The sequence below is a fragment of the Kazachstania africana genome, chromosome 8, assembly GCF_000304475.1.
Source record: "Kazachstania africana CBS 2517 chromosome 8, complete genome".
Taxonomy (NCBI): Eukaryota; Fungi; Ascomycota; class Saccharomycetes; order Saccharomycetales; family Saccharomycetaceae; genus Kazachstania; species Kazachstania africana.
Window position 1 is genome coordinate 216,453 of NC_018947.1, and position 23,910 is coordinate 240,362.

The 23,910-nt window shown below is 35.6% G+C and overlaps 11 protein-coding genes and 2 non-coding genes across 13 annotated transcripts; 6 read left to right on the plus strand and 7 right to left on the minus strand.

Moving 5' to 3' along the window:
* Positions 1-78: 78 nt before the first annotated feature.
* On the plus strand, positions 79-1,041 carry SHE1 (She1p; the record flags this gene model as incomplete). The annotated part of the gene is made up of 1 exon (XM_003958613.1): positions 79-1,041. The coding sequence occupies one exon, from the start codon at positions 79-81 to the stop codon at positions 1,039-1,041; it is 963 nt and encodes a 320-aa protein (XP_003958662.1).
* Positions 1,042-1,158: 117 nt separating this feature from the next.
* KAFR0H01180 (uncharacterized protein) lies at positions 1,159-1,452 on the minus strand (the record flags this gene model as incomplete). Its single annotated transcript, XM_003958614.1, has 1 exon — positions 1,159-1,452. The coding sequence occupies one exon, from the start codon at positions 1,450-1,452 to the stop codon at positions 1,159-1,161; it is 294 nt and encodes a 97-aa protein (XP_003958663.1).
* A 2,582-nt stretch (positions 1,453-4,034) lies between these two features.
* On the plus strand, positions 4,035-4,979 carry KAFR0H01190 (uncharacterized protein; the record flags this gene model as incomplete). The annotated part of the gene is made up of 1 exon (XM_003958615.1): positions 4,035-4,979. The coding sequence occupies one exon, from the start codon at positions 4,035-4,037 to the stop codon at positions 4,977-4,979; it is 945 nt and encodes a 314-aa protein (XP_003958664.1).
* A 387-nt stretch (positions 4,980-5,366) lies between these two features.
* Positions 5,367-5,696, minus strand: KAFR0H01200 (uncharacterized protein; the record flags this gene model as incomplete). The annotated part of the gene is made up of 1 exon (XM_003958616.1): positions 5,367-5,696. One exon carries the CDS (start codon positions 5,694-5,696, stop codon positions 5,367-5,369), a length of 330 nt encoding a protein of 109 aa, XP_003958665.1.
* Positions 5,697-6,253: 557 nt separating this feature from the next.
* On the plus strand, positions 6,254-6,979 carry RPL19B (60S ribosomal protein eL19; the record flags this gene model as incomplete). The annotated part of the gene is made up of 2 exons (XM_003958617.1): positions 6,254-6,255; positions 6,412-6,979. Coding segments are annotated over 2 exons (570 nt in total).
* A 665-nt stretch (positions 6,980-7,644) lies between these two features.
* Positions 7,645-9,051, minus strand: KAFR0H01220 (uncharacterized protein; the record flags this gene model as incomplete). Its single annotated transcript, XM_003958618.1, has 1 exon — positions 7,645-9,051. The coding sequence occupies one exon, from the start codon at positions 9,049-9,051 to the stop codon at positions 7,645-7,647; it is 1,407 nt and encodes a 468-aa protein (XP_003958667.1).
* A 4,214-nt stretch (positions 9,052-13,265) lies between these two features.
* On the plus strand, positions 13,266-13,598 carry KAFR0H01230 (uncharacterized protein; the record flags this gene model as incomplete). Its single annotated transcript, XM_003958619.1, has 1 exon — positions 13,266-13,598. The coding sequence occupies one exon, from the start codon at positions 13,266-13,268 to the stop codon at positions 13,596-13,598; it is 333 nt and encodes a 110-aa protein (XP_003958668.1).
* Positions 13,599-13,790: 192 nt separating this feature from the next.
* On the minus strand, positions 13,791-13,862 carry KAFR0Htrna9D. The gene has a single exon. It is a non-coding gene; the product is annotated as a tRNA-Asp (tRNA).
* A 19-nt stretch (positions 13,863-13,881) lies between these two features.
* On the minus strand, positions 13,882-13,953 carry KAFR0Htrna11R. Its single transcript has one exon. It is a non-coding gene; the product is annotated as a tRNA-Arg (tRNA).
* Positions 13,954-15,341: 1,388 nt separating this feature from the next.
* Positions 15,342-18,281, minus strand: YOS9 (Yos9p; the record flags this gene model as incomplete). The annotated part of the gene is made up of 1 exon (XM_003958620.1): positions 15,342-18,281. The coding sequence occupies one exon, from the start codon at positions 18,279-18,281 to the stop codon at positions 15,342-15,344; it is 2,940 nt and encodes a 979-aa protein (XP_003958669.1).
* Positions 18,282-18,518: 237 nt separating this feature from the next.
* On the plus strand, positions 18,519-19,094 carry EMC10 (Emc10p; the record flags this gene model as incomplete). The annotated part of the gene is made up of 1 exon (XM_003958621.1): positions 18,519-19,094. The coding sequence occupies one exon, from the start codon at positions 18,519-18,521 to the stop codon at positions 19,092-19,094; it is 576 nt and encodes a 191-aa protein (XP_003958670.1).
* Positions 19,095-19,434: 340 nt separating this feature from the next.
* On the minus strand, positions 19,435-20,907 carry PST1 (Pst1p; the record flags this gene model as incomplete). Its single annotated transcript, XM_003958622.1, has 2 exons — positions 19,435-20,651; positions 20,850-20,907. The coding sequence occupies 2 exons, from the start codon at positions 20,905-20,907 to the stop codon at positions 19,435-19,437; spliced, it is 1,275 nt and encodes a 424-aa protein (XP_003958671.1).
* A 1,645-nt stretch (positions 20,908-22,552) lies between these two features.
* On the plus strand, positions 22,553-23,416 carry CDC34 (SCF E2 ubiquitin-protein ligase catalytic subunit CDC34; the record flags this gene model as incomplete). The annotated part of the gene is made up of 1 exon (XM_003958623.1): positions 22,553-23,416. The coding sequence occupies one exon, from the start codon at positions 22,553-22,555 to the stop codon at positions 23,414-23,416; it is 864 nt and encodes a 287-aa protein (XP_003958672.1).
* Between the last annotated feature and the right edge of the window lie 494 nt (positions 23,417-23,910).

A 23,910-nucleotide genomic window follows, 5' to 3' on the forward strand; every position in this document is an offset into this window, starting at 1 on the left:
AAAGTATAACAAAGCAAGAAAAAAATTTACATCTCAATCTTGATCACATAAACAAAAAGTCCAATACTATCTTTATGGATGGTTATACAGGTACAAAGCAACAATGATATCGTGACCACTAGTCATGATACAATGGCACTATTCTCACTCAATGAAGAATCAGTAACTTCTACTAGTGAGACACTCATTGATAATTTAGGTGTCTCCAAAAAATTGGGTAATTCTGTCTTAAATGAACTTGATTCGAGGACAACAGAAAAATTAGACGAATTGAAAGAGACACATACTACATTGGCACCAAAAGAAGATACTAATGAGACTAGTTTTGAACAATATTTTGGTATAAAACATAATTTACAATTTAATAGAATGGACTCAATTGGTCATCATTATATGAATAATATTCCAAAAACGCCAACCAAAAAGAATTTAACTGATCAACAATTGCAATCTGAAAGTATCAAGAGACAAAGGGTAGAACAAAATAGCATGGTTAAAAATACTCCAGTAACGGAAATCACAAGACGAATACGAAGATTGAGAATAAGAAATTCAATCGCAAATAACAACAATAGTAACGGTAACAGTAATATCAATTCAGTCAGAAATACCCCATTAAGTAAGCCAAAACCAATGCAACCACCAAGTTTCTTACGGCCGACGTTGAATTCCTTAAATAAAATTAAGGAATCATCTCGATCTACCTCGACGTTTGATCTGTCGCGACAAAAATCGACGACGACCAAGACTTTGAATACAAATTCCAAATCGAAACCTGCAACAACTACTACATATAGAAGTACAAGCGGATTACCGAAATCAAGTTCGGTTGCTGTATTTGACAGACTTTATAAACAATCTACGGTGTCTAGGTTGACTTCAATGAATAATTTGAATGATAATATTAAAACTAATGCCAAATCAGTCATACCACCACCTACGACGCGATCCAAGATTCAATTTGGTAGAAGTAAGACCAGTTCATCATTATCCAGTAATTTGAAAGATTCATCGTCATCTTCAAGGCCTGCGTGGAGATAAAAACAATATCAATCAAAGATCTTAGGATAGTATTATATATGGTAGTTGATAAGAAATAAAGGCATAAAACATACATAAATTAGAATATAAAGACTAGAAAAGGGAAAGGACCCTTTTTCAATAATGCATATTCATATTTTGTTTAATATGCTGTTGTTCGTTGACAACTTTATTTAACTCTTCATCAGTTTTAAAGTCTTGTCTCCAATTACAAATCGAACATCGTATCTGTTTACCCCAATATATTGGTACAATTGGTATGAACCAAATTTGAAAGAACTCCCGTCTCTTTACTGGTTCTACACTGAGATTATGACAATTTGGACAGTACAGACCGGTATATCTTGGGTCTGTATTGTAAGGGCTATCCCAGTTTTTTACACCACAAATTATAGGTATAAACATGAACATGCAAGTATTAATTGAAGTTACGAGTGGTCGTTTTTTGAATGTGAGGAGGTAACGTAACCTGTTACTCTTGTTTTTTTTACAATGTCTTATGAATATATACTAGTCATCGCAAACCCCTTGGGATCGCATTTCATACGTAATTGTCATTTTTTTTTTGCCCTCATATCAAAGCCCCGGTGAAATTCAAGCGATGCTCATTTTTATTATCATCCTCATCTAAAATGATGGGAACAATCGTTAGATGTAATTGACCTGTAATGATTTGTGATTTTTGGTGAGTTGGAGGGAACGCAAAAGAAAAATAAGATTCATGTAGCATGTGACATGCCACTTTAAGCTTAAACTCTTTAGAGCTCAATACGCCAGACTGCTATATATATATATATATATCTTTATTTCCTACTATGGATCCCAAACAATGGCTTATAGCAGTAGCAAGCATATTTACAATGTACAATACTACGAATAGAATGAATAGTTTAATTCAGATGCCCATTAATGGGGGTCTGGTGGTGTCACGTTGTCGATGAAATTACCCATTTCTGACACGATCATAAAAAGATTGCGAAGGAAATTTGGAAAATGAAAAACTCAGTTTTAGGCATGCATGAAGGGCCCGCAAACGCTCTCTCCCCACGGAGAACTCCGGTGGGTTCACTACATTATTTATGCTGTGGTGTCAACAGTAAGTAAGTGCGCACGGTGAAAATAATGCCGAGGCCAAAACAAACAAAAGTAGAAAGAAAAAGTCATCTGCAACGATTAGCGTTACAGGCACGGGTCACCCTCCTTGGGAGAAGCACTGTCCGTCATGCCCGCCGTTATTTTGGGAAATGGCACGGCTATCTGGGGAAATCATAGTACCTACAGTCAGATCTTAAGAGGTGCGTAGCATTCTGTGAAGTTGCGGCAATTTTCCTGCCGGTACGGCATTCTCTCACCATAGGATTACCAAAAAAAAAAAAAAAAAGACCGTTCCTCTGCCGTACACATGTTTCTCAGTGCTTCTGAAGGCTTCAATATTCTTGGAGATCGGAAGGTGAGTTTTTTTTCCTACTTAATTTTTTTTTTTTAACAAATGGCTTACTTAATAATAGAGAGATGCGGTACGGTGGTTTCTGGACACTTTACACACTTTTACTAAGGTCTTGATTATGATTTTTTTTTATCGTTCTTATTGTCCTGTCTATGCATTTTACCTGCACCTCACCCAAGCAAATGCGAAGAAGTCAAACTTGACATATGTCAGGATCAGATAATGACCTACAAAAAGATGGGTATTCCACAAGCTAAATTAGTTTCCGCCGCGGCCGAAGACGGACGCAGTTCAAATGCAGATTGAAAATAAAATGACAAATTTTCAGAATGCTTACTATCTAACATCCGCAGGTCGGTTTCTTATGTGCTTCTTGCATGAACGAGAGTGTGTACATTTTCAATACATTTCACACGTCCGAAGTCGCAGGAGAGGGAGAGAGAGAGTCACAGGACAAACTTCTTAAAAGGCACGCAGTAGAGGCAAAGAAAAAACTGTGACTACAAGGAAGTTACAAGAATAAAAAAATCACTTGGCAACTTTGCAAGAAAAAAAAATTGAATATTGTACTACTTTCCTATAACTATTCAATATTGCAAGGAACATATACACTTGATATCTACCCCATGCATTTACCATACTTTTCTATAAGTTTCTTGTTTTCTTTCATTACACCATCTGAGCAGTTGAAAAAATGTTCTCCATGCATAAAACTCGATCAAGAAACAAAAATAATTCTCTGATATGTCCTGCATTATACTTCGGTACTTAACTTATTTTTTTTCTTTTCCTTCCGTGTAGACTAATTTGTCCCAAAAATTTTAATCTGCTCTTGAATTGTGCTCCCACACAATTTTCATTAAATTCTTCTGAAACATGCGCAATGCAGGTCTGTTTTTTGATTTTTAGTATCATCTGCCACATCTTCTGCTTCGAAGGAAGAATAAAAAAAAAAAAGCATTTGACACTTCTCCCTCGTTTTCTGAGTAGATGCGTTTCCATTGCCTTAGAGTTCGGCATTTTTCCTCTGAGTCGCCCAAGGACTAATCTTCCGAGAGTCAGTACGTAATTTTGAACTAGTTCTCGAGACAAAGTGTATGATAACAACTGAAGGCAATTGCTTCATTTCCTTTTACAGAGATATCTCAACATTAAAGTTTAAACTACTCGAGAACAACGAGGAAGAAAAAGGAAAGATGGCACCTATCTCTATCCCATCTTTTCAACTACCAGCAGATATATATATATAACAATATGTACCACCATATTTATTCCCTTTCCTCTCCTACCTCTTATCTCTTTCTTTATATAGAATAAGATCAAAGACTTAGTTTTAGCCCACATTTTTATTTACTATTTTTTTTTGTTATAGATCCTTTACGTTTTCTATCCAAACTATCTGCCAACTTATTACTTTCGTTTTATTTATTCATAAACTCTTTCGATATTGACTATCGAAATCTAATATCTATACAACTTTTTTTTAAAATACAAAAACCTCACTCAATCAGTACCTCTGCAGGAAATAATCATTCACAGCATCACTATGTTCTCTCAGAATTTTGAAGAAATTAATTTCTTTGAAAATGAGTCAGTATTAAATACAGTTAATGATTTCACTATTAATCAACTGGATTCACAAAATTTAAATGATCAATGCGATTTTACTTCTGCATTACAATATCCTATACATTCCATAGATATCGGTGTACAATTTCAAGATTTTGATTTATCCGTTAAATCAAAGCCAAATGATTACAATAATTTCGAATTTGTTCAACCTCATTCTTACACAAATCAAGTGGCGTCACCTTCATTATCAAATACAAAATCTGAAGTATCATTTTCATCAACTTCATCATTATCGTCGGTGTTTAATAATAATGACTCACCAATTTCAGATATAAATTTAAACCCTAATATACAATTCAAGACAGCGTTCAATAGTATGGAATCGAATGAATTCTTTATCCCATCGCAAATAGAGAAAGTTTTATCGAATACACCCGATAATAATGCAGATCAAAATAGGGAAACATTTACAGTTGAAATGTTCGAATCAAGATCTAAAAGATCGCATAAATTGAAAAATGAATCTACAAAGAGAAGAAAAAGCAGAAAAACTTCTTTATCCTATAGCGGGAACTCATTGGGTAAGAAAGTTTCTGATTCAAGACTCTCTGCTCAAGGTTTAGCCGAAGTGTTGAAATTAGATACCCCACAGGAAGCACTCAAGAGAGAGCGTTACATCTTGGATATTTTCCAAAATGAATTGCATTACCCATTAGGTTATAAAACATGGATCCGTGATACAGATAAAGTTGAAAGAGCGGAATTGATTGAAAAATTATATGATAGAGTTAAATCAAAATATCCAGAATATGATCATAATATTCTTGAAACCATTATCAGAAGAGCTACTTATTACATGATGCAAAGTAGACTAAGAAGAGAAAGGAGGGCAAAGGTGAAAAGTGTTGACTCTGATTGATAGCATAAGTTTATTTTTTTTAGTATTATTTTTTCCGTTAATTTTGGTTATTCTTAAAGTTTTGTTAATTGTTAATGTCAGCATATTGAAAAATAAAGATAAAATAGAAAACAAGTTAAAAAGTATTGGGCAGGTTCCTCTTTTCAAACTTCTTCCCAATTTGCAAAAAGCATTTAAAAGTCTCATTTAGATAGATTTATACATATTGTTTTAATAAGCGTTTGTAAATGAAAAAAGTGATAAAAAGTGTAATTAAAAAAATGAGATAAAATCCTTCTCGTAGGATGAAATTATTCTAGTATACAATTATAAATATCAGAGTCTCAGACCTTATATTAATAGTTTTGTGTTGAGTTTGCTATTATCACGTTCTTTTTTCCATATTGCCTAAAATTTGGTAAAAGAGCCCTTCTTCTTAGTTTTTCTTAGTTTCTTATTTCTCTTGTAGTTGTGATGTCTGGCATCTCTCCAACCAGATGTGCTTACCTTTACAGGTTCGCCCTCTTTTTCTATGTTGTCATTACTTATTTCTTCAATTTCCATAGCATCCTTAGTTGGATCTTGTTCTTTCAATTGTTTCACTTTTTGGTTGATTAAATCTTGCTGCAATTTTTCAGATATTCTCTTTCCACGTTCATCGACCACTTTCTGGAATTCTGCATTACGTTTGACAGATTTAGCCTTTAAGTGACTCTTAGCTCGTAGTGATTTGGCCATTTTTCTTGCTTAGTTCCTTTTATATTACGCTAATATAACCAACTACCTACTACCTCATCTCATCGAAATTTCAATAATAAAATTTTTCACCTCTTGGAACTTTTCCTCCTCCTTTACTTCACCCGAACGAGACAAAGCGCCATCACGTTTGACTGCATCGACACCCACAACTTCACACTTCACCCAGACATATTCTATTTTTTTTAGCAAAAAAAATTCAGGTTTTCTCTTTTTTTTTTTGGTTCTGAAAGACTTCGTTCGTCAGCGTGTCGTTGCGAGGTTTCTCTGACGTACCAAATGAGGACGACGCAAAATACTCAACGCTTCCCAAATCATCCCGGGATGGTGAAATTGTCACAGAGCATCGATGAGGAAATCGACAGTATGGGTTTCAATCGCACTTTGCACGACGCTTGGAAGGTGAATAGTAGACTGTATGGTGTTCAGTCACTTGGCTAAGTAATGTAGTACTAATCGGTTGAATCTTATAGTTCTTATTATATAGTTTGCTCCCTTTTTGGATAAACAGTACTTACGACTCACAAGGACAAGAGATAATGTATGTTGACATCATATTACACACTGCGTTATATTATCGCTTTGCTACAATGGTGAATAGTTTATATCTCATTCTGGCATAGTGTGAAATTAAGAGTATCAATAAAGAGTTTTCAGTTATACTAACATGAAATTGCAATATTATTTTTATGAACAGGGCTAACTTACGTACACAAAAGAGACTTGCTGCTTCCGTCATCGGTGTTGGTAAGAGAAAGGTCTGGTTAGATCCAAATGAAACTACTGAACTTGCTCAAGCTAACTCCAGAAGTGCTATCAGAAGATTAGTTAAGAACGGTACCATTGTCAAGAAGGCTGTTACCGTTCACTCTAGATCTAGAACTAGAGCTTACGCTTTATCCAAGAGAGCCGGTCGTCACACTGGTTACGGTAAGAGAAAGGGTACCAAGGAAGCTCGTTTACCATCTCAAGTTGTCTGGATCAGAAGATTAAGAGTCTTAAGAAGATTATTAGCTAAATACAGAGACGCTGGTAAGATTGACAAGCACTTATATCACACTTTGTATAAGGAAGCTAAGGGTAACGCCTTCAAGCACAAGAGAGCTTTAGTCGAACATATCATTCAAGCTAAGGCTGATGCTCAACGTGAAAAGGCCTTAGCTGAAGAAGCTGAAGCCAGAAGAATGAAGAACAGAGCTGCTCGTGAAAGAAGAGCTCAAAGAGTCGCTGAAAAGAGAGAAGCCTTATTAAAGGAAGATATTTAATTGAATACTATTTTCATAACGGGTTTTAAAAAATCTGTGAAGCTATAATTTTTATTAGCCTTTTCAATTTCATAATCATCAAGATGTCTTTTGTATCATTTTTTAATCATTTGTCCTATATCTCATTTATTTTATATTTGTGCCCGGCAAGACAGTGTTTATTATAATAAAAATATAATTTGAAATGTTGTAACTTTGCTTTTACTTCCGATATACTAATCATCTTGATTTATATTGTCAACAAGGAGACCCTTTTGTTATATAAAGAGTTCTGACTTGAGCGAGTGTCTTAAAAATTATGTAGATTTCTAATGTTTCGATGGACAAGATTCAAAATGTGGCACATATGGAACTCTAAAAATTATTATTCATTTATTAAATCAATGCAATTAAATTATTATATTATGCAAAATTAAAACCTTAAAAGGAAAGTATATAAGTGTGATGTGGATATTATTTAATACAAACGTTCTTTTGGACGAGAAGTATGTACTCAGCTATTGACGAAAACTAAATTGATATGACAATTTTTTCACGTATTTTTCGTAATAAGTACTGAAAACAATTGAAATATCAAAGTTGTTTATGGACCAGAAAACATTTTATTAAAAACGTTCGATACCATCTGAATGTGCCTGTAGATTTTAGATATACCATTTGATGGCTTACTCATTCTGAGGGGATCTATGAATAGGTGGAATATGATTAAAAGAATGCAGTTGTTGTTGCTGCAATTGAGACTGAGAAAGCCGTTCTTGCTGCTGAACTAAACTTTGTTGGGGTCCTTGCAATTGGCCAATACCTGGAGAAAAGCTAGGCTTTGATTGAGAGGTTTGATAAGGAGAGGCAGATACTTGATTACTGAAGTATTGCTGATAGGGTAGTAAAGCAGCTGGTTGATGCTGGTCCTGCATTTGTGGATTTTTATGCATATACAATAGGGACCCATTCAGGTTTGGTGGTTGAGGTTGTGTGTTATGATATGCTGGTGGTAATTGCTGTATTGGAGTAATAGAGCTTTGCGGGAATACAGGTTTTGGCGACATAATATGATCCGGTCTCAAAATATTATTAATGGGAGATGCATTTTGATTTTGGGAGTGTAAAAGATCAGCTCTTGGCGTAAGGACTGATGATTTCAGTTCTGTTATATGTTGAAAATGTGTTGGAGGAGAACCTTGAGGTAACTTCAGCCGATCAGCAGGTGGCAAAACTGGATGTTCATTGCCTTCAACATGGCCAAATATTAAATGGTGTTGCGTTTGCTGGTTTTCATTTTGGTTGGTACGCCTCCATTGCTGCTGAGGTTGTTGTGGCATGCTAGTGCTATTTGAGGTTTGTAAGTCACTATGATAATGATTTCCATAATCATTCTGAGCATTGAAACCCCAATTTTGAGGATGGATGTTTGAAGGATATTGCTGCTGTAACATACCTGGGTTTGGATTTGTCAAGATGACTTGTTGCTGTTGTTGAAATTGATATGGGTTGACATATACTTGTACATTAGGAACTAAACCATTGATATTTTGAGGATATTGACTATTATAATTCGCTTGATGTAATAAGTTCATAGATTCTCGTTTCGCCAAAGCATCAATAATTTCTTCAAAAACTGAGTAGAAAAGCTTAGAATTTTGTTCGTTTTGTCCAGCACCATTTTCAATTAGGCTTAGCATTTCGGTATCTAAGGCGGTGAGATGCATGTTACTAGACATTTTATTTAAGATGGACTTTTTCCAAACTTGAATATGTGATGAAATTTGTTTTTTGGTTCGTATTTCGCCGGTTTGATATTTGATATATAAGGATATCAATTCATTTCTTCCATAATTTTTATTTCTTACTTTAATTTTGGAGGTGCCACTTTTCATAATCAGTCGTAATGCGGAAGTAAATGCATTCTCAACTTTGTAGGGCCACTTGTCCTGTCCTTGCATTAGTGACAAATAATTGTGATATTGGATCTGCTCGTGATATGCTATTTGTTGATCTCTTGAAGGACTACTGATTTGATTAGTGTCCATGGTTTTTGGGGTATCATGATTGTAAGGTATGCTGTCATTTAGCATTTGTTAAGTCTGCAAACCAATACAAATATATCTGCGTCTGTTTCTCTTTAACGTACTGGTATCAATAGAAATTTGAGTGCTCGTCAGTGCTTAGGTCTTTCGATAATCTATTCAAAATATTTTGGCCTTTCTACTACTGTATTTTGACCAAATATGCAGTTCTTATACTTGTTAATCTGATATAGATGCTCGAACAGTTTCCTAAACAATTAGAAAATACGTCAATTTGGGTTGAGATCTCCCGTTAAGGTTAGTCCGTCGTTATCTAGTGAGACTTTAAAAATCGTTTCTTTTTCTTCTGTTGTAACAGTTTTTTTTTAATTCCAACCCAACTGGATATGAAAGTATGATAACTCACTAGTTCGACCAGCTTATATATTGGGTATTATATTATTGATTCCGTGGGAGGTTGAGAGGGAAATTAGTTGAAATAAGGTCGAGGATGTCCTTATTCAGAGAAGGAGAGTGTTATATTTGGAAGTATAGTGACTGACTTCTTGAGAAGAGTCGTGTATAGGGAAAGGTACTGCGGATGAGTTTAGATTTCTCACGTAGAATGGGTTTTCTTTATATAGTTATGTATAAGAACGTCAACATTTTTACCTCGAAAATCAAGACTGTATAACGCACTTGTTTGACTGGTTGGCAAGATACATTGACTAGACATTCTTGAATGCGATGGCGTATCATTACTATCACTGAAACATACAGACAAGGCCATATCAAAAGAGGTTCAAACTTCTGAAAGGAAAAGCAAAAAAAAGAAAAGTAGGAACAAAAAAAAGAAAAGAAAAACGTGTCTACTTCTGCAGGATTGCGCGGGAAAACATTCAAAAGGCAGTAGGAAGAAAAGGTGCAAGTTCTGCACTATTTTGTACAAAAAGCATGAAGTTTAAATTGTAAGCTCTTTATAGATACTCTTCTTGAACTCTTCTGGTCTGAGTACAGAAGCATGAAAAGAATGGGCTACATGGGATGACGATCTACGGTGTTTTCAATGTTTAAATTATAAACAATTTTTCACGAAATTCAAGAAAATTTTTTAATTTTTTTTTTTCTAGAGGCCTATGTCCCCTCCGTCGAAATGATCGGCCGAAAAATTAAAGTTTTCTTCAGCATTAAAAAGGTTAAAACTTTATTTCATTTTTCTTGCGTCGCTCTGTATGGAAACATACAAAACTCTGCAGCCATCTGATTTCTGAGAGTACTAGGCAGAGAGAAGTACCAGCTAAGAAGAGCATAAGAGATCCTAACTGTAGAAGACAGTATTAGGCTTTTTCTCTGAATATTCGCTATGGTACAAATTTCATGCGTAATGGCGTCCACCAACCAGAAAAGGGCGAAAGAAACGCACTGGGATCCTCGTAGTTAGCAGCACTTTGTTTGTTCGGTTGTGAATGTATCAAGTATGACACATCTTTAAGGAAGCATTTCACTTTCTCCCACGTTTAACTATAATGGCACATCATTATTTGAGACATTTGTCAAAAACTGATGGAGAACTACGTCTGTGAAAAATACCGTCTCTCACACTTCAGTCATCCATTATCACTCATAGAAATTTAACGTGTACGAGACTCAATTGCCTCGACGTATGGTTGTTTCATCGGTTATGGGCCAAGAATTTTCATAGATAGGGCCTTCTTGTATATATATAACAAGCATATCGCACTGGGCTTGATCCTTATTTGCAAAAGAAAACTTAACTGAACAAATAAACTTTCTCTCAGAATAAATAGAAGGAAAACAGTTTGCTAAAAAGCTCCGCGGGACATTGAAGTTTCCTGATTTCGAACGCATGTAGACTGTCTGCCGCTGTGTCCACTGAGTAAATTCTGTTAAAGCCAAAGAAAACGGGAGAGCAGCGAAATACGACAGCTTAATTGATTATATATAGTGCCTCACGGGCCTTTCACTGGGATCCATTTATTCTCGCCACAATAATTCTGAGGATATGCATACCAACTGTATTTTGTAAGTAAACAGCAGAGTCAACCTGTTTTTCTGGATTTTGAGGAAAAAAGCACCAAGTATATAGCAAACTCAGGGAATATAGTTTTACAAGAGCTCCTATTAGTATAAGCAAGGATAAGACGGCTCAATGTTCCAGCTGTAGTATAATCTATATTTACTCATCCACAAATTTTTTGTTAAAAGTAGTTGAAAAAAATTTTTCGGGCAGAATTTTTTGAGCAAAGTGGGGTATCCCAACAGATGGAAAGGGTAATAATAATCTCTCTCGGTCTTGTTGGCTTTCAGCCTCCAAATTCCTCTTGGTAATTCAATAGCTCTTAATGTGCATATTTGTATTTTTTTTTCGTTTAATTTCTTCCAACTTAATGCTTCCCTTAAACTTTAGATGCACACCGATTAATTGTATCTTTTACCACGCAAAGTATAAATCTTCGCTGATTCCTTGCGCTATTTTCTTGCAAAATACAGGCTCTCGTACCCACCAAATGGATTGTCGAGAATTTAGATTTTTCAAGTGGCTAAGATTGGCACATTTTGTTCAGTAACAAGGTGATAGATTATTCTGTCACGCTAAAACTTTACGACGCTGTAGGCTAAGTTTTAGATTGAGACCATAAATATATAAATTTCGGGAATCTTTGTTCTCTGAAAGAAGCGCGCAAATTGCAATCGATGTTCTTGTCGCATCTAACTATGCATAGGTAAATGTAATTGTCCTTATGAATTGAATAAAGCTTTATTGCTCGTAAAGAGGCTTCATTCATCATTATTGTTATTTCAAGATATTACTAAATTACTTTTCATGAATAATCTTTGCGTTTGACACTGTTTTCTTAATGGAACTATGAAATGCTGAAGCAAATTTACAGACAGATAAAATTGTTATCAGTATTGTAATAGACGCATTTTAAGATACCATTGGGATCAAAAATGGATAGCTTGTTGGATTCTACCGTAAAAATTTTCCCATTAGTCTGTACTAGCGATGTGGAGGTACATGAGAAGTTTGATAAATTTTTGTATAATTAAAGCAGTAATGTTTCAGTTCTATAATGCTAACAAAGCGATTGTAAACTACAACTTACCAGCTGATACTGTCCCAGTTATGTGAGTCAGTTTTCAGTTCTCTTAAATATTTTGTGTTTATCGTTTTGTCTGCATAAAACAATTTTTCTCCATCAGCGACAGTCTGACCTCACAAATGGTATGTAAGCGACTTAGTGATAAAATAATAATAATAAAGGGTTCTAGTATCATTAACTACAAAATGCGTACTGTAGCAAGATAAATTAAATATTAAATGGGCAATTCACATGATTCTAAAAACAGCCGCCACAGAAAAGTCTTAAATTTAAATTTATGATTCCTCAGATAATATATTTATAAAGTCGAGGAAGATTAATCCTAAATATATTAACATGATTAACTATGGATTGGAGTGACATTTCATCTATTCAAAAGATTTGCCCAATTTGCTTTCCTTCCCGCCACTCCCTTGTTGAGAACTAATTTATTATTTGTCAGATGGTTGTCCCCACATTTGATAACTGTTCCATTGTTTCGATATGCCAAACAAGAATCCTATATATCTTCTACTAAAACGTTTCTATATCTAATTCAAGAAGAAAATGCATACAACGTCAACAATCTTGCATTGCATTAAACTCGATTCCTACTAAACTCAACCCAGCGAGAATCAACACTTGAATTAGTATAGAACCAATGGTTAAGTATCGCGATTAATAACAGATATTTAATCTTCAAGATTATCATACATTATATATATAAAGTGATTTTTCTTGTTTTTTTAAGATGGGTTCAACTTTCATATGAATACGATGCTTTTTTCTTTTGTCTCGGCAAAAAATATTTCAAATTAAATTGCAAAAGATTTAAGACAAGAAAGAGAGATATAATTTACTTATTGTCGATACGCTGATAACGAAAACAGCTATATCCCAAGATGTCCTCCAAACGTATTGCTAAAGAACTTAATGATATGAGCAAGTATGTATATATGATATCGATGAGAGCGTCGTTTTTTTCATTTTAAGATCAGCAAAGATATATTATTAATAATCTGTTCTTACATGATGAACATCAAAAACTTATGCTTACCAAGAATACAGTCAAGTTACTAACTTTCAATATTCTTCTTTTTCCATTTTCACAGAGAACCACCTTCTTCTGTCTCTGCTGGTCCAGTTGGTGATGATCTTTATCACTGGCAAGCTTCTATTATGGGTCCACCAGATTCTCCATACGCAGGCGGTGTATTTTTCCTATCTATTCATTTCCCAACCGACTACCCATTCAAGCCACCAAAGATCTCTTTCACTACTAAAATTTACCATCCAAATATCAATGCTAATGGTAACATCTGTTTGGATATTCTAAAAGATCAATGGTCTCCAGCTTTAACTTTATCCAAGGTTTTATTATCTATCTGTTCGTTGTTAACAGATGCTAACCCAGATGATCCTTTAGTCCCAGAAATTGCCCACATTTACAAGACAGATAGACCAAAATATGAAGCAACTGCTAGAGAATGGACCAAAAAATACGCTGTATAAGTCACATCTTTCTCACCTCCATTTTTTTGCAAATCCTTCATACAACTATATATGTAATATATATCATAGAAACATCTAATTTAGAACTTCATGATGATAGTAATAGGTAAAAACAGAATATTGTATTCACTTCATTAAATAATCTTTTTGTTGGACTGAGTGTTTATGAGAAGTTAAAACTGGAAAAAAAATCTCCGCGACGGGGAATTGAACCCCGATCTGGCACGCGACAAGCGCCCATTCTCACCATTAAACTATCGCGGATTTTGAAGAAGAAAGAGAGCACTCACGCTGGGGGTCGAACCCAGAATCTTCTGATTAGAAGTCAGACGCGTTGCCATTACGCCACGCGAGCTCAATTTCTGATATTTTTTGAATATCCGCATGCTGTAGTTCTGCACGAGCACAACTTAATCTACACCCAATAGTTTAAGTTGAAACATTAGAGGAGATTGTTATATGTTTTCAAGTATCGCGAAAAAGTCCATTACAATGATCTATCTCAGCGGCGGCAATTCAACAATTTTGGAACAAACTACTTGCTGGAAATGGCAATATACTGACATTTCAATGTTTTGAAAGTTAGAATGACAAATTTAGAATGTTAGAGAAGATATGAACAATAATTATGGTGTGATAAACACGATCATTTGTTTATACGAAATAATTATGGTGTGATAAACACGAATAGATATTATCATGCAATAATTATGGTACGATAATTATGACAACGTATTGACTCATAAATCTAGAACATGATAATTGGCATAAATCAAAATGTGTTGGAAAAGGTATAAATACTCAGGTGAACACTGAAGTTTGATCAAAGTTTGTATCACTTTATATTATTTTATATTATGATTATATTTTATATATAACCAGTGCATTATTTGGTAAAAACACTGATTAATAAGAATTATTTTAATTATTTGACTGACATCCACAGCATGAACAATATTAACGAAAATAATATAAAGACATCATCCTCTGATCTTCCTTCACGTCACTACTAAGTAAGTGACCTGATATAGGAACCGAGTGAACTTGGCCATCGAATGATTGACTGAATTCGTGAGAACTAGTGAGGTAGTAGCAGCGATAATCAACTAGCGTGCAGATATGTTTTCATATCTGAAATTAAAAGCTTCTTTTTTTGAAGAACGATAGATTCTAAAAAGTTTGGAGTTTCAAGTGCGGAGTGTAATACCAACTTTACAATTTCGCAGTTGTTTTATTCACCACTCCTCTGATCTTACACATCACTACAATAGTCGGCAAATAACTGAATTGGAGAAGAGAGGAGAGGCTATTGGTCATTATGATATGCTTTTTTGATTTATCGAAAGAGTATGTATTTTTATTATATTTATAACTTCCATTGATCCCTAAATAATAGTGGACTCTACTAAAATATCCAGCCTCCTTTTAAGAGTATATGTGTTACGTAGTAGTTGCTCCACGAAATGTTCCCGACAGTGAACTACCTACAATTGAGATATTACTGACATGATTATACTCACTCTACAAAGGACTGATCGCTCTATAGTACGGAAGACATATTGATGCTGAAAGCTCGAAGCTGCTCTTTAGTTCAATAACGTGAACAATCTGGCATACTTTCAAAAGCGTTGTAGCAGCCTTTTGTTTGGAGAATATCGACCGCTATATTTTGTCCCTCCCAAGGTTTTAAAGTTACTTATGCATGCAAAACAGCAGGAAGGCCAGTTTATGAGTCGTTTTTTCTCACAATTCATCGTGTTCAATATCGATAACACTATCATGATTTAAGGTTTCCTGCATATCAGCTGAAACATCTTTCTCAGTTTCACGTTCTTGGGATTCCTTTGTCTCCATTGGCAAAACATTATCCTCTTGGGCAATCTCTGAAACATTCGGTCTATATTCTTCTGATGCAGGGTTATAGGCTGAAGGTTCAATATGGTCATTCTTTAAAAAATTACCATTTTCTTGGAAATCCTCTGAAGTTTCTTCTGGACCCCCTTGCTGATTGCTCTCATCATGTTCTTCCTTTTCTACTATTTTTTGCAAAGCCTCACGGCCTATATAATCATCGCTTGAAATAGGTTGCACGCCTTCTTCAATATTTTTTCCGCCATGCTGGCTATCCAGTTGCACTGCTTCATTATCATTTTCAAAGAGCTCCCCTGTTCTTAAGTCTGAATTTATGCTATTTGTTTCATGATTTGCGATCGCTTCAACATTAGTAACCTCGTCAAGAGTATCGGTGTCCATAATTGGCTCCGGGACGGCACTAATTACTGTGTCATCGGAAGACTGCATCTCTACTTTTGTGTGTACAGACTTCTCAATGGTAGGAGCCTCCAGGACATAATCATCAAATTGTTTGTCCGGTTCAATATCCTCGTTCTCCCTAGCCTGGCTTTCAATGATGTTCTGTTCATGTATTCCTCCAGGCACTTCATCATTTTCTTTTATCAGCGTCGCATTTTCCTCTTGGTCCTTCACAACGTCTTGTTCCAAACCTTCATTAGATTTCATACGTTCATCGGCTTGAATTCCAGAATCCTTTACCCCACTGTCGATGATCTGGGAGGATTTCTCCTGTACTGCTTCCAATTGCTCCAAGGGTTCTCCACTAGAATCGCTAGAACGTTCTTGTTCAATTTGAACTTCTTCAATTAGTTTTCCAACGTCCTCCTCTTCTATAAGAGAATCTGCTATATCCACTATTTCTGTTTCTTCTCTAGAATTTTCAACTGATTCTTCTGGATGACTCCTAGCCTTGAAAACTTGTTGATTCACTTCATTTTGTGATCTTGCATTTGTCTCCATTGGCTCTATAAGTTCATCTGAGCCTTCCTCATCTTGACTGGGTACATTTTCGTCTTTCTTCTCTGCAACTTCCACCTGTTCATGAAGCTCACCTTGTTCTTCATTTTTCTTGTGATCTTGTTGAATATTTCTACTTTCTTCCATGACATTTTCATTCTGTTTTTTAGGTCTCTCGCCACCCTCTGTGAATTCTTCTTGTCTGCCATGTTCATTCTGTTTTTCTTCTTCTTCATAATTTTGCTGAACGAGTTCACTTTCTTCGTTACTATTTTCATCCTGTTCTTTAGATTCGTTGCCATTTCCTGTGAGTTCTTCCTCTATTTTACCTAGCTGTTTATCATCCATAAAGAAATCTACCATAACTTTCCCGTTTAATAGGTCATCAGTATCAAACTGAGTGGCCAAAAAAGCTTCAATCTCATATTCTTCACCTTGTTGTATATCAAATGCCTTCATTATATCTTCAAATTGAGCAGAATCAAAAATCTTTTTTAGCAATTCATTTGCTTCATCTTGAGTAAGGCCATCTTCAAAAAATAAATCATTAATAACAATAACATTTCTAGCCTCACCTTTAGAGGCTAATATTTCAACCTCTAGCTCAGGTGAAATATGTACAGCAACTTTTTCTATTGCATCGATTTTTTTTGATTTTTTATCAGAATCAATCTTTCTTCTCCCCACTAAATTTTCAAAATTGTTATTTTTATGATAGTACTCGAAATTGCTGTCCAAAGGGGATGTCAAATTATTTCTGATGACAAGTTCACCTTGCCTTGAGTCAGCTATTGCAAAACGGAGCTTTTGAACTCGATTGCCTTCTAGATCAAAAATATCCGATATCCATGCGTACTGATCGCCAGATTGCATAGGTGATCCATCTGGTGCCTTCAGAAGGCCTTGAGCTATAAGTTTATTGATGGCATTTCCAAAATTTTCGTAAACATGCCTGCTAACTTTCCCATTATCTTCATTATTTATATCATCAGAATACATTAAAGCCCACATTTCATTTTCACGGGCTGGTTCCAACAAATAGACACCATGGCCCAAAAATTTAGGACTATAAGCAGTAATCATATCAATGACATCTTTAGTGTTTACCTTATCTTCTGCAGCATCCTTTAAACACATTATCGTTGAAGCAGTTTTACTATCTTCATTTTTTGATAATAGTTCAAAATTACAAAGTTCTGGCACTGCTATTTGTGCTTCATAATGACAAATCTTAGTTTCTCTGACCCATTGAATTGACGGTACTGTGTTTATCGGTCCACATACATATTGAACTTCAATTACCCTGGGATATCCTGTGACATCACACTCATCTCCAAATCGAATTACCTCACTTATGTAATAACCGACGTCATCATACAATAATTGGAATTCACGCTCTTTTTTTGACGTACTCGACCTCCCAAGTGTATATAATAGTGTTTCAAGACTTTCAATCTTGTCAATATCACCATGGAATTGTATGAAATCCCCGCCAGAACAGTACCTATAAATCCAAAAGCCACTGTTGTAGACTAGACATTTATCATCTAATACATCTGAAAGTACTTCAACACCTTCCTTCAAAGTATCTCTAAGGGCCTGTTGTAACTTTTCAGAATTCTTAGGTAATTCCTCTTCGTCAGTTAAACTAGACTGCTTTGGTATTAGGCATTCATCATTATTCCCAAAAGAAAACAAATTTTGAGTTGACATAAATGTTCCATTACTTTTCAAATTCTTCCACTCGTTGCCATCCACGTAATCGATCTTGTACTTATCACCGGCATTAGGATCTTCAATAGGAACAAGAATACCTCGTACTAACCTTAAAGAAAGCAGTAAAGAAGTCAAAAAAGTATGCTTCACTTGCATAGTCCTCAATTAATCAATATACAGAGTCTCAGTAGCCTTAACTATTCAGCTTGAACTTTAGCCTGGCTTTTGCCTTTCTATGTGAAATACGTTTCGTCTTCTTATACACCGGAGATATTTTTTCCATATACACATTAAAAATACATCGAAATTTAATATCAAGAGGTGAGTTAACATTTTAAGAAGAGCCATTAAATAGTAGTGGCAATCAATCGGCTTTTCAATTAAGAGTTCACAATGTTACTACAACTGTTTTTGCTGTCGCTGCCGGCTGCTCTGTGTACCCAGTTTTCATTGTATGCCACGACTCTTGAGAGGAGCGATGAAGTTTCCCTGGGAGAGTTTAATATGGATGTTGAATCGAGAGATATTTCTGCTTTTGAACCACACAATGGTATGGACAGTCTAACACAAGGAAAGTATTGCGTGGGTATTAAGTCTACAGACCACGTATGGGATTCTGACTGCTTTTCCTTCATGGAATTGCAAGTCCCATTTAGCTACGATTTGGTTATTCAGTTGGATGAAAACACTATACAAAAGGTTTCATTGGCTTACAATGAAACTACTGAAGGCATTATGCCCAAACTTAAGGAAACTACCGATGGTCCCATCGCTCCTGCTAGTAAGTTGAAGAAAATTACGAAGACTTATGCTGATAAGAAGGAAGACAAAAAATTGGGAAGTGAAGAAACCGATGAAGAAGAGAAACCATGGTATGTTAAGAATTGGAAGTCTATCGTCATTGGGATAATAATATATAACCTAGTCGTTGCATCTGCTAAGAAATCTCAAGATGAGAAACAAGAATGACTTAAGCAGCATATATACAATTTAATTCAGGTTCTAGGAATTTGAAAACTTTAAAACATAATTTATTGGGAGTATATAATACGGTAAAGAGTAAGGATGATTTATGACTAAAAAGATGCGTGACAGCAATGTTCTTGTTAGAGAATACGAACGACAAAAACAACATTTGCTTTGGAAAAAGATACCTGCCTTTTTCATGAAGTAGGGAAAGATAAATAAAATAACATTCTTAAAAAAAAGCTATTATAATTTAGATGAAGATAGTGGTAGTAAAAGTGAAAACAGTCACTGTCATCCTTTTTTCTTTTTTATCAATTTGGAAAATTCATAGTCATTCAACTTACAATAATGCAACTGCAACAGCGGCAGCAAAACCCATGAAGGAGGAAGCTGGAGCGTATTGAGCAGCCGCAGCACCACTAGACTTGGATGAAGAGGACGAAGAGCTTCCGTCAGAAGAAACAGAAGCTGCAGCGTTGGAACCAGAACCAGTAGCAGAACTCTTAGAGTTTGATGTAGATGTAGCAGATAAAGAAACTGAAGTAGAAGTAGCACCATTCTTACAGACGTACTTGTCACCTTCAATTGCACCACTCTTTTGTAATTTGTTGAAAGCGGAACAGGAGAAGTTAGTGGCGTGAGTTTCAATATCGGCACCACCTTTAACTGATTTTAAACTTGGTAAATCTAAGGTGCTGAAGTTACCTACAACGTCTAGAGCACCTCCAATGGTTTTCAAAGAGGAGAAACCGTCAATTTGGGATAAATCAGTGTTGTTAGAAAGAATGAAAGCACCGCTGACAGTAGTTAAGTTATTAGCGGTGATTTTAGTCAAATCGTCATTGTAAGTGACAGTGAAAGTACCACCGACTGTTTCCAAAGCATTCAATGATAGGGATGTGAAGGTGTTATTTAAGAAACCTAAAGAAGCGTTAACGTTTGATAACTTTGCAAAAGAAGCGTTGTTAACGGAGTAGACGGTAATGTTATTAGCCCAGACCAAATTGTCGAAGTTGATTGCAGCTTCATCAGCATTGTAGGAGAATGATAAGGAGTCCGTGACAGTTTCTAATGAAGATTCAATGGAGGTTAAGTATTTGTTATTATTAATGTTGAAAACGTTGACATCCTTTAAGACGGAGAAACCATCGATAGATTCTAAAGAAGTATCGGAGATGTAGATATTTTGAGCACTCTTTAAGTTACTGGCAAAAGTGGAGATTGCTGGTAAAGTGATTAGATTGATACTATCGACGGTTTGTAACCCCCCGAAAGAGGCGGAGGTTAAGATAGTTAAACTTTGCAAATTCAAATCACCGGTGATAGTTTCGACGGCATCAGCGGAGAATTGTGTCAAAGAAGTGGCATTGTTGATGGTTAGAGAACCGTCGATGGTCTTGACGTTAGCTAAAGCGGCAGAACCCAAGTCACCAGTGATGGTTAAATTACCTACTAGAGTTTCACAATCGGAATATTTATCTAAATCGGTTTGAGCAGTAGCGGTAGCACTTGAACCTAGACTACAGGAAGATGGGACTGAGCTTGTAGAGTTAGTGGCTAATATGAGCTTGTTAGTATTAAGATATCGCGAGGACTAGTCATTGCCAGGCACTGTAGTTAACTTTCTTCGATAGAACTGCGTCGTTTTCTTCGCGATGTCCGAAAGAGGGAAGTTCACAAGGCACCAGCCACATGTATAATTCGTTTCTCGAGAAACGAATTATACATGTGATTATGAAAGAAAGATAGACATACCTGCTAAAGCGGAAGCACTCAATACTGAGGCTAAAGCTAATTTTGAGTTTAGTTGCATGGTGATGAAGCGAGTGGATGTAAGTTTGAATGAGTAAAAGAGGGAATAACAAGTAAAAGAGGCAGAAAGGTCAGTTTTGGAAAGCCAGGAAGATTGAAATGTGATATATATTTATATTAAGAAAAAAAAAATGATCCAAGATGTAGAAAACAAAATGGCAGCACCTCATTGAGTATTCAGTGGTGCTGCTTTGTTTTAAAAATAGAATTAGGAAATCAAAGACAAGCCATCACAATATATTTTTTTGCTTCGTTTTGCTTTCGACTACGGAGGAGGCAAAACGGATCATAATAAAAGATGATGATACTGAGTGTAGTGTAGTATTCTTTGCACCGTTCATTTAGAAATAGGAGGGCTACACATACGTAGCATGCATGATCGAAGAAAGTGTCGTAGGGTGGGTGGGGTTGTAAACATTATGGTGGATATGACCGCACAATGGAATATTGATTTGTATGTAGGGGCATTTCTGTGCAAAGCGTCCGAAACTCCAAGACAGTTTAGAATTTGGTCTCCGAAGAGACAATAAGAAATAACGCAGTTTTGGGTAAAAAAAAGAGAATGAAATGAGTCCAAAATGAAAATTATCGAGAAACATTTCCATTTTAGATCAGGACCAGACTGCCGTAGCGGGCTCCATTTACTCTCCTTCTCCTGTAATATAGTTTAAAACTTGTCACAAATCGAACCATTTGCTAGATCGGGGAACATGTGAAAGAGAAGGAATAGAAGAGTACAGTGTCAGATGACTGACTGATCCGGAGCAAGGCGTCAATTATTACTTGTCCCCCCCACACGCACTTCGAAGTGACTACAAACTGATGTTTTACTAGTATATATACATATACATGGCGGGGGGTCCCTTCCGCCCGACGATATTTGAGTAGTTGTCACATTCTAGGATTGCGATATCACATGATAGGGATATAAATGCATTGTAGAGAAAAGTGCTAAACGCTTGGGTGATATCCAGTGCTTGCTGACCGTTAGTAATGAAGAATTGGCGATGTAGAAGCATGAGACCGGGTAATACAACCCTCACAGTTTTAAAAATTTGACCCTCCTTGCCACCCGTCTCCTCTCGCTGTTCCGGGTTAGCACTCAAAATGGGGGCAAATGCCGATTAAGAAATAGCTGAATACACGGCACACACCCTGCGTCTTAACTATGTGCTTCGTTTTTCTTAGCTATGCGTTTCCCAACGTCAACCTGTCAGCCACTTCGGCTGGTTTCTTTTGTCTATCTCTGTCCTCCTTCACGCTCCTGAGGGAGAGGCCAAAAAATCCCAGGCAAAAATTTCCTCACAAAACTTGCCCAGCAAAAGGAAGAGGAAAGAAAATTTTCCTCTTATTCCGCTGCCAGTCTGGAAGTTTGACTTAAAAATTTAAGTGGTTTGTAATCAAACCACTTGTTACAATCAATTAAATATATTATTATCTCTTGATATTGAATACCTTTCTCTGTGATATTTTAATAAAAAGGTTTCAAACTTCTTCATCCAACAGAGAGTAAACAACAGTTCCCACTTACTGATCTCATTCTCTTTTTTGAAATCAAATCACATATAACAAATACACACAAAAGGTTAAAGCTTTAAAATATACTACTACATATCCCCCCTCACCATTATCATTCTAGTAATATCATGAGTTCACGTAAAAGTACCGCCGCAAGTTTGTTATTACGACAATATAGAGAATTAACTGATCCAAAGAAAGCTATTCCATCTTTTAATATCGAATTAGATGACGATTCAAATATCTTCGTGTGGAATATCGGGGTCATGGTACTAAATGAAGACTCTATCTATCACGGTGGTTACTTCAAAGCACAAATGAGGTTTCCCGACGATTTCCCCTTCAGCCCACCACAGTTCCGTTTCACCCCTGCTATTTATCATCCAAACGTCTACAGAGATGGTAGACTCTGCATTTCAATCTTACATCAAAGTGGTGATCCAATGACAGACGAGCCAGATGCTGAAACTTGGTCTCCAGTGCAGACTGTGGAAAGTGTACTTATTTCAATAGTCTCCCTATTAGAAGATCCAAATATTTCATCACCAGCAAATGTCGATGCTGCTGTAGATTATAGAAAAAATCCAGATCAATATAAACAAAGAGTCAAGATGGAAGTTGAAAGATCAAAACAAGATATCCCACCAGGCTTTATAATGCCAACTTCAGAATCTGCTTATATCTCTTCCAGTAATACAAATATCAATGAATTAGATACAAAGAAAAATAATCTTTCTGAAAATTTCTGGTACGATAGTGATGATGATCAAAATTTATCAGATTTTGATGGTAACTCGATGAATTATGACGACAATGATGTGTACAATTTCCAAGGTTATGGAGATGACGATGATGACGATGGAAATATAGAATTCGATGACGATGACGATGATTCTATGGATAACGATAGTGTAATGGATAGAAAACAACCAATAAAGGGGGAAGATGAAAGTGAAGATGTTGAAGAAATTGAACGAATGGATAAAAAATAAATACCAACCTTATCATCTACAAATCTTTCTTTTTTCACTCTCCCAACACAAAATAAAGTATTATACATTCCAATAATTCCCATGAAGTACCATTATTAATATCATAAAACATTAAAAATGAAATAAAATACAGACATGTATATGTCGCAGATACCTTTATTTTGTACCCTTCATTTTTCCCATTTGATTTGGCTATCTCCTCATACCTCTCTTTTTATTTTGCATCTATTTTTTTCACAAAGCACTTCATCATGTTAATCATAATACTAAAGCGAGAATATTTCACTCAAGCTTAATCCTACAACTCTATATTTTACTATATAATAACGTATAGATGTATATAGCTCTCCTTCTGAGATTGAAACAAAGAAGGAATCTTTAATGTAAGCGAATATGAATCTCTAACTATTCTTTATCATCAGCCATAATTGTTATTATTACTACTACTACTACCACCACTCATGCCCTCACAGCCAAGTAGCTTTATAGTGGAG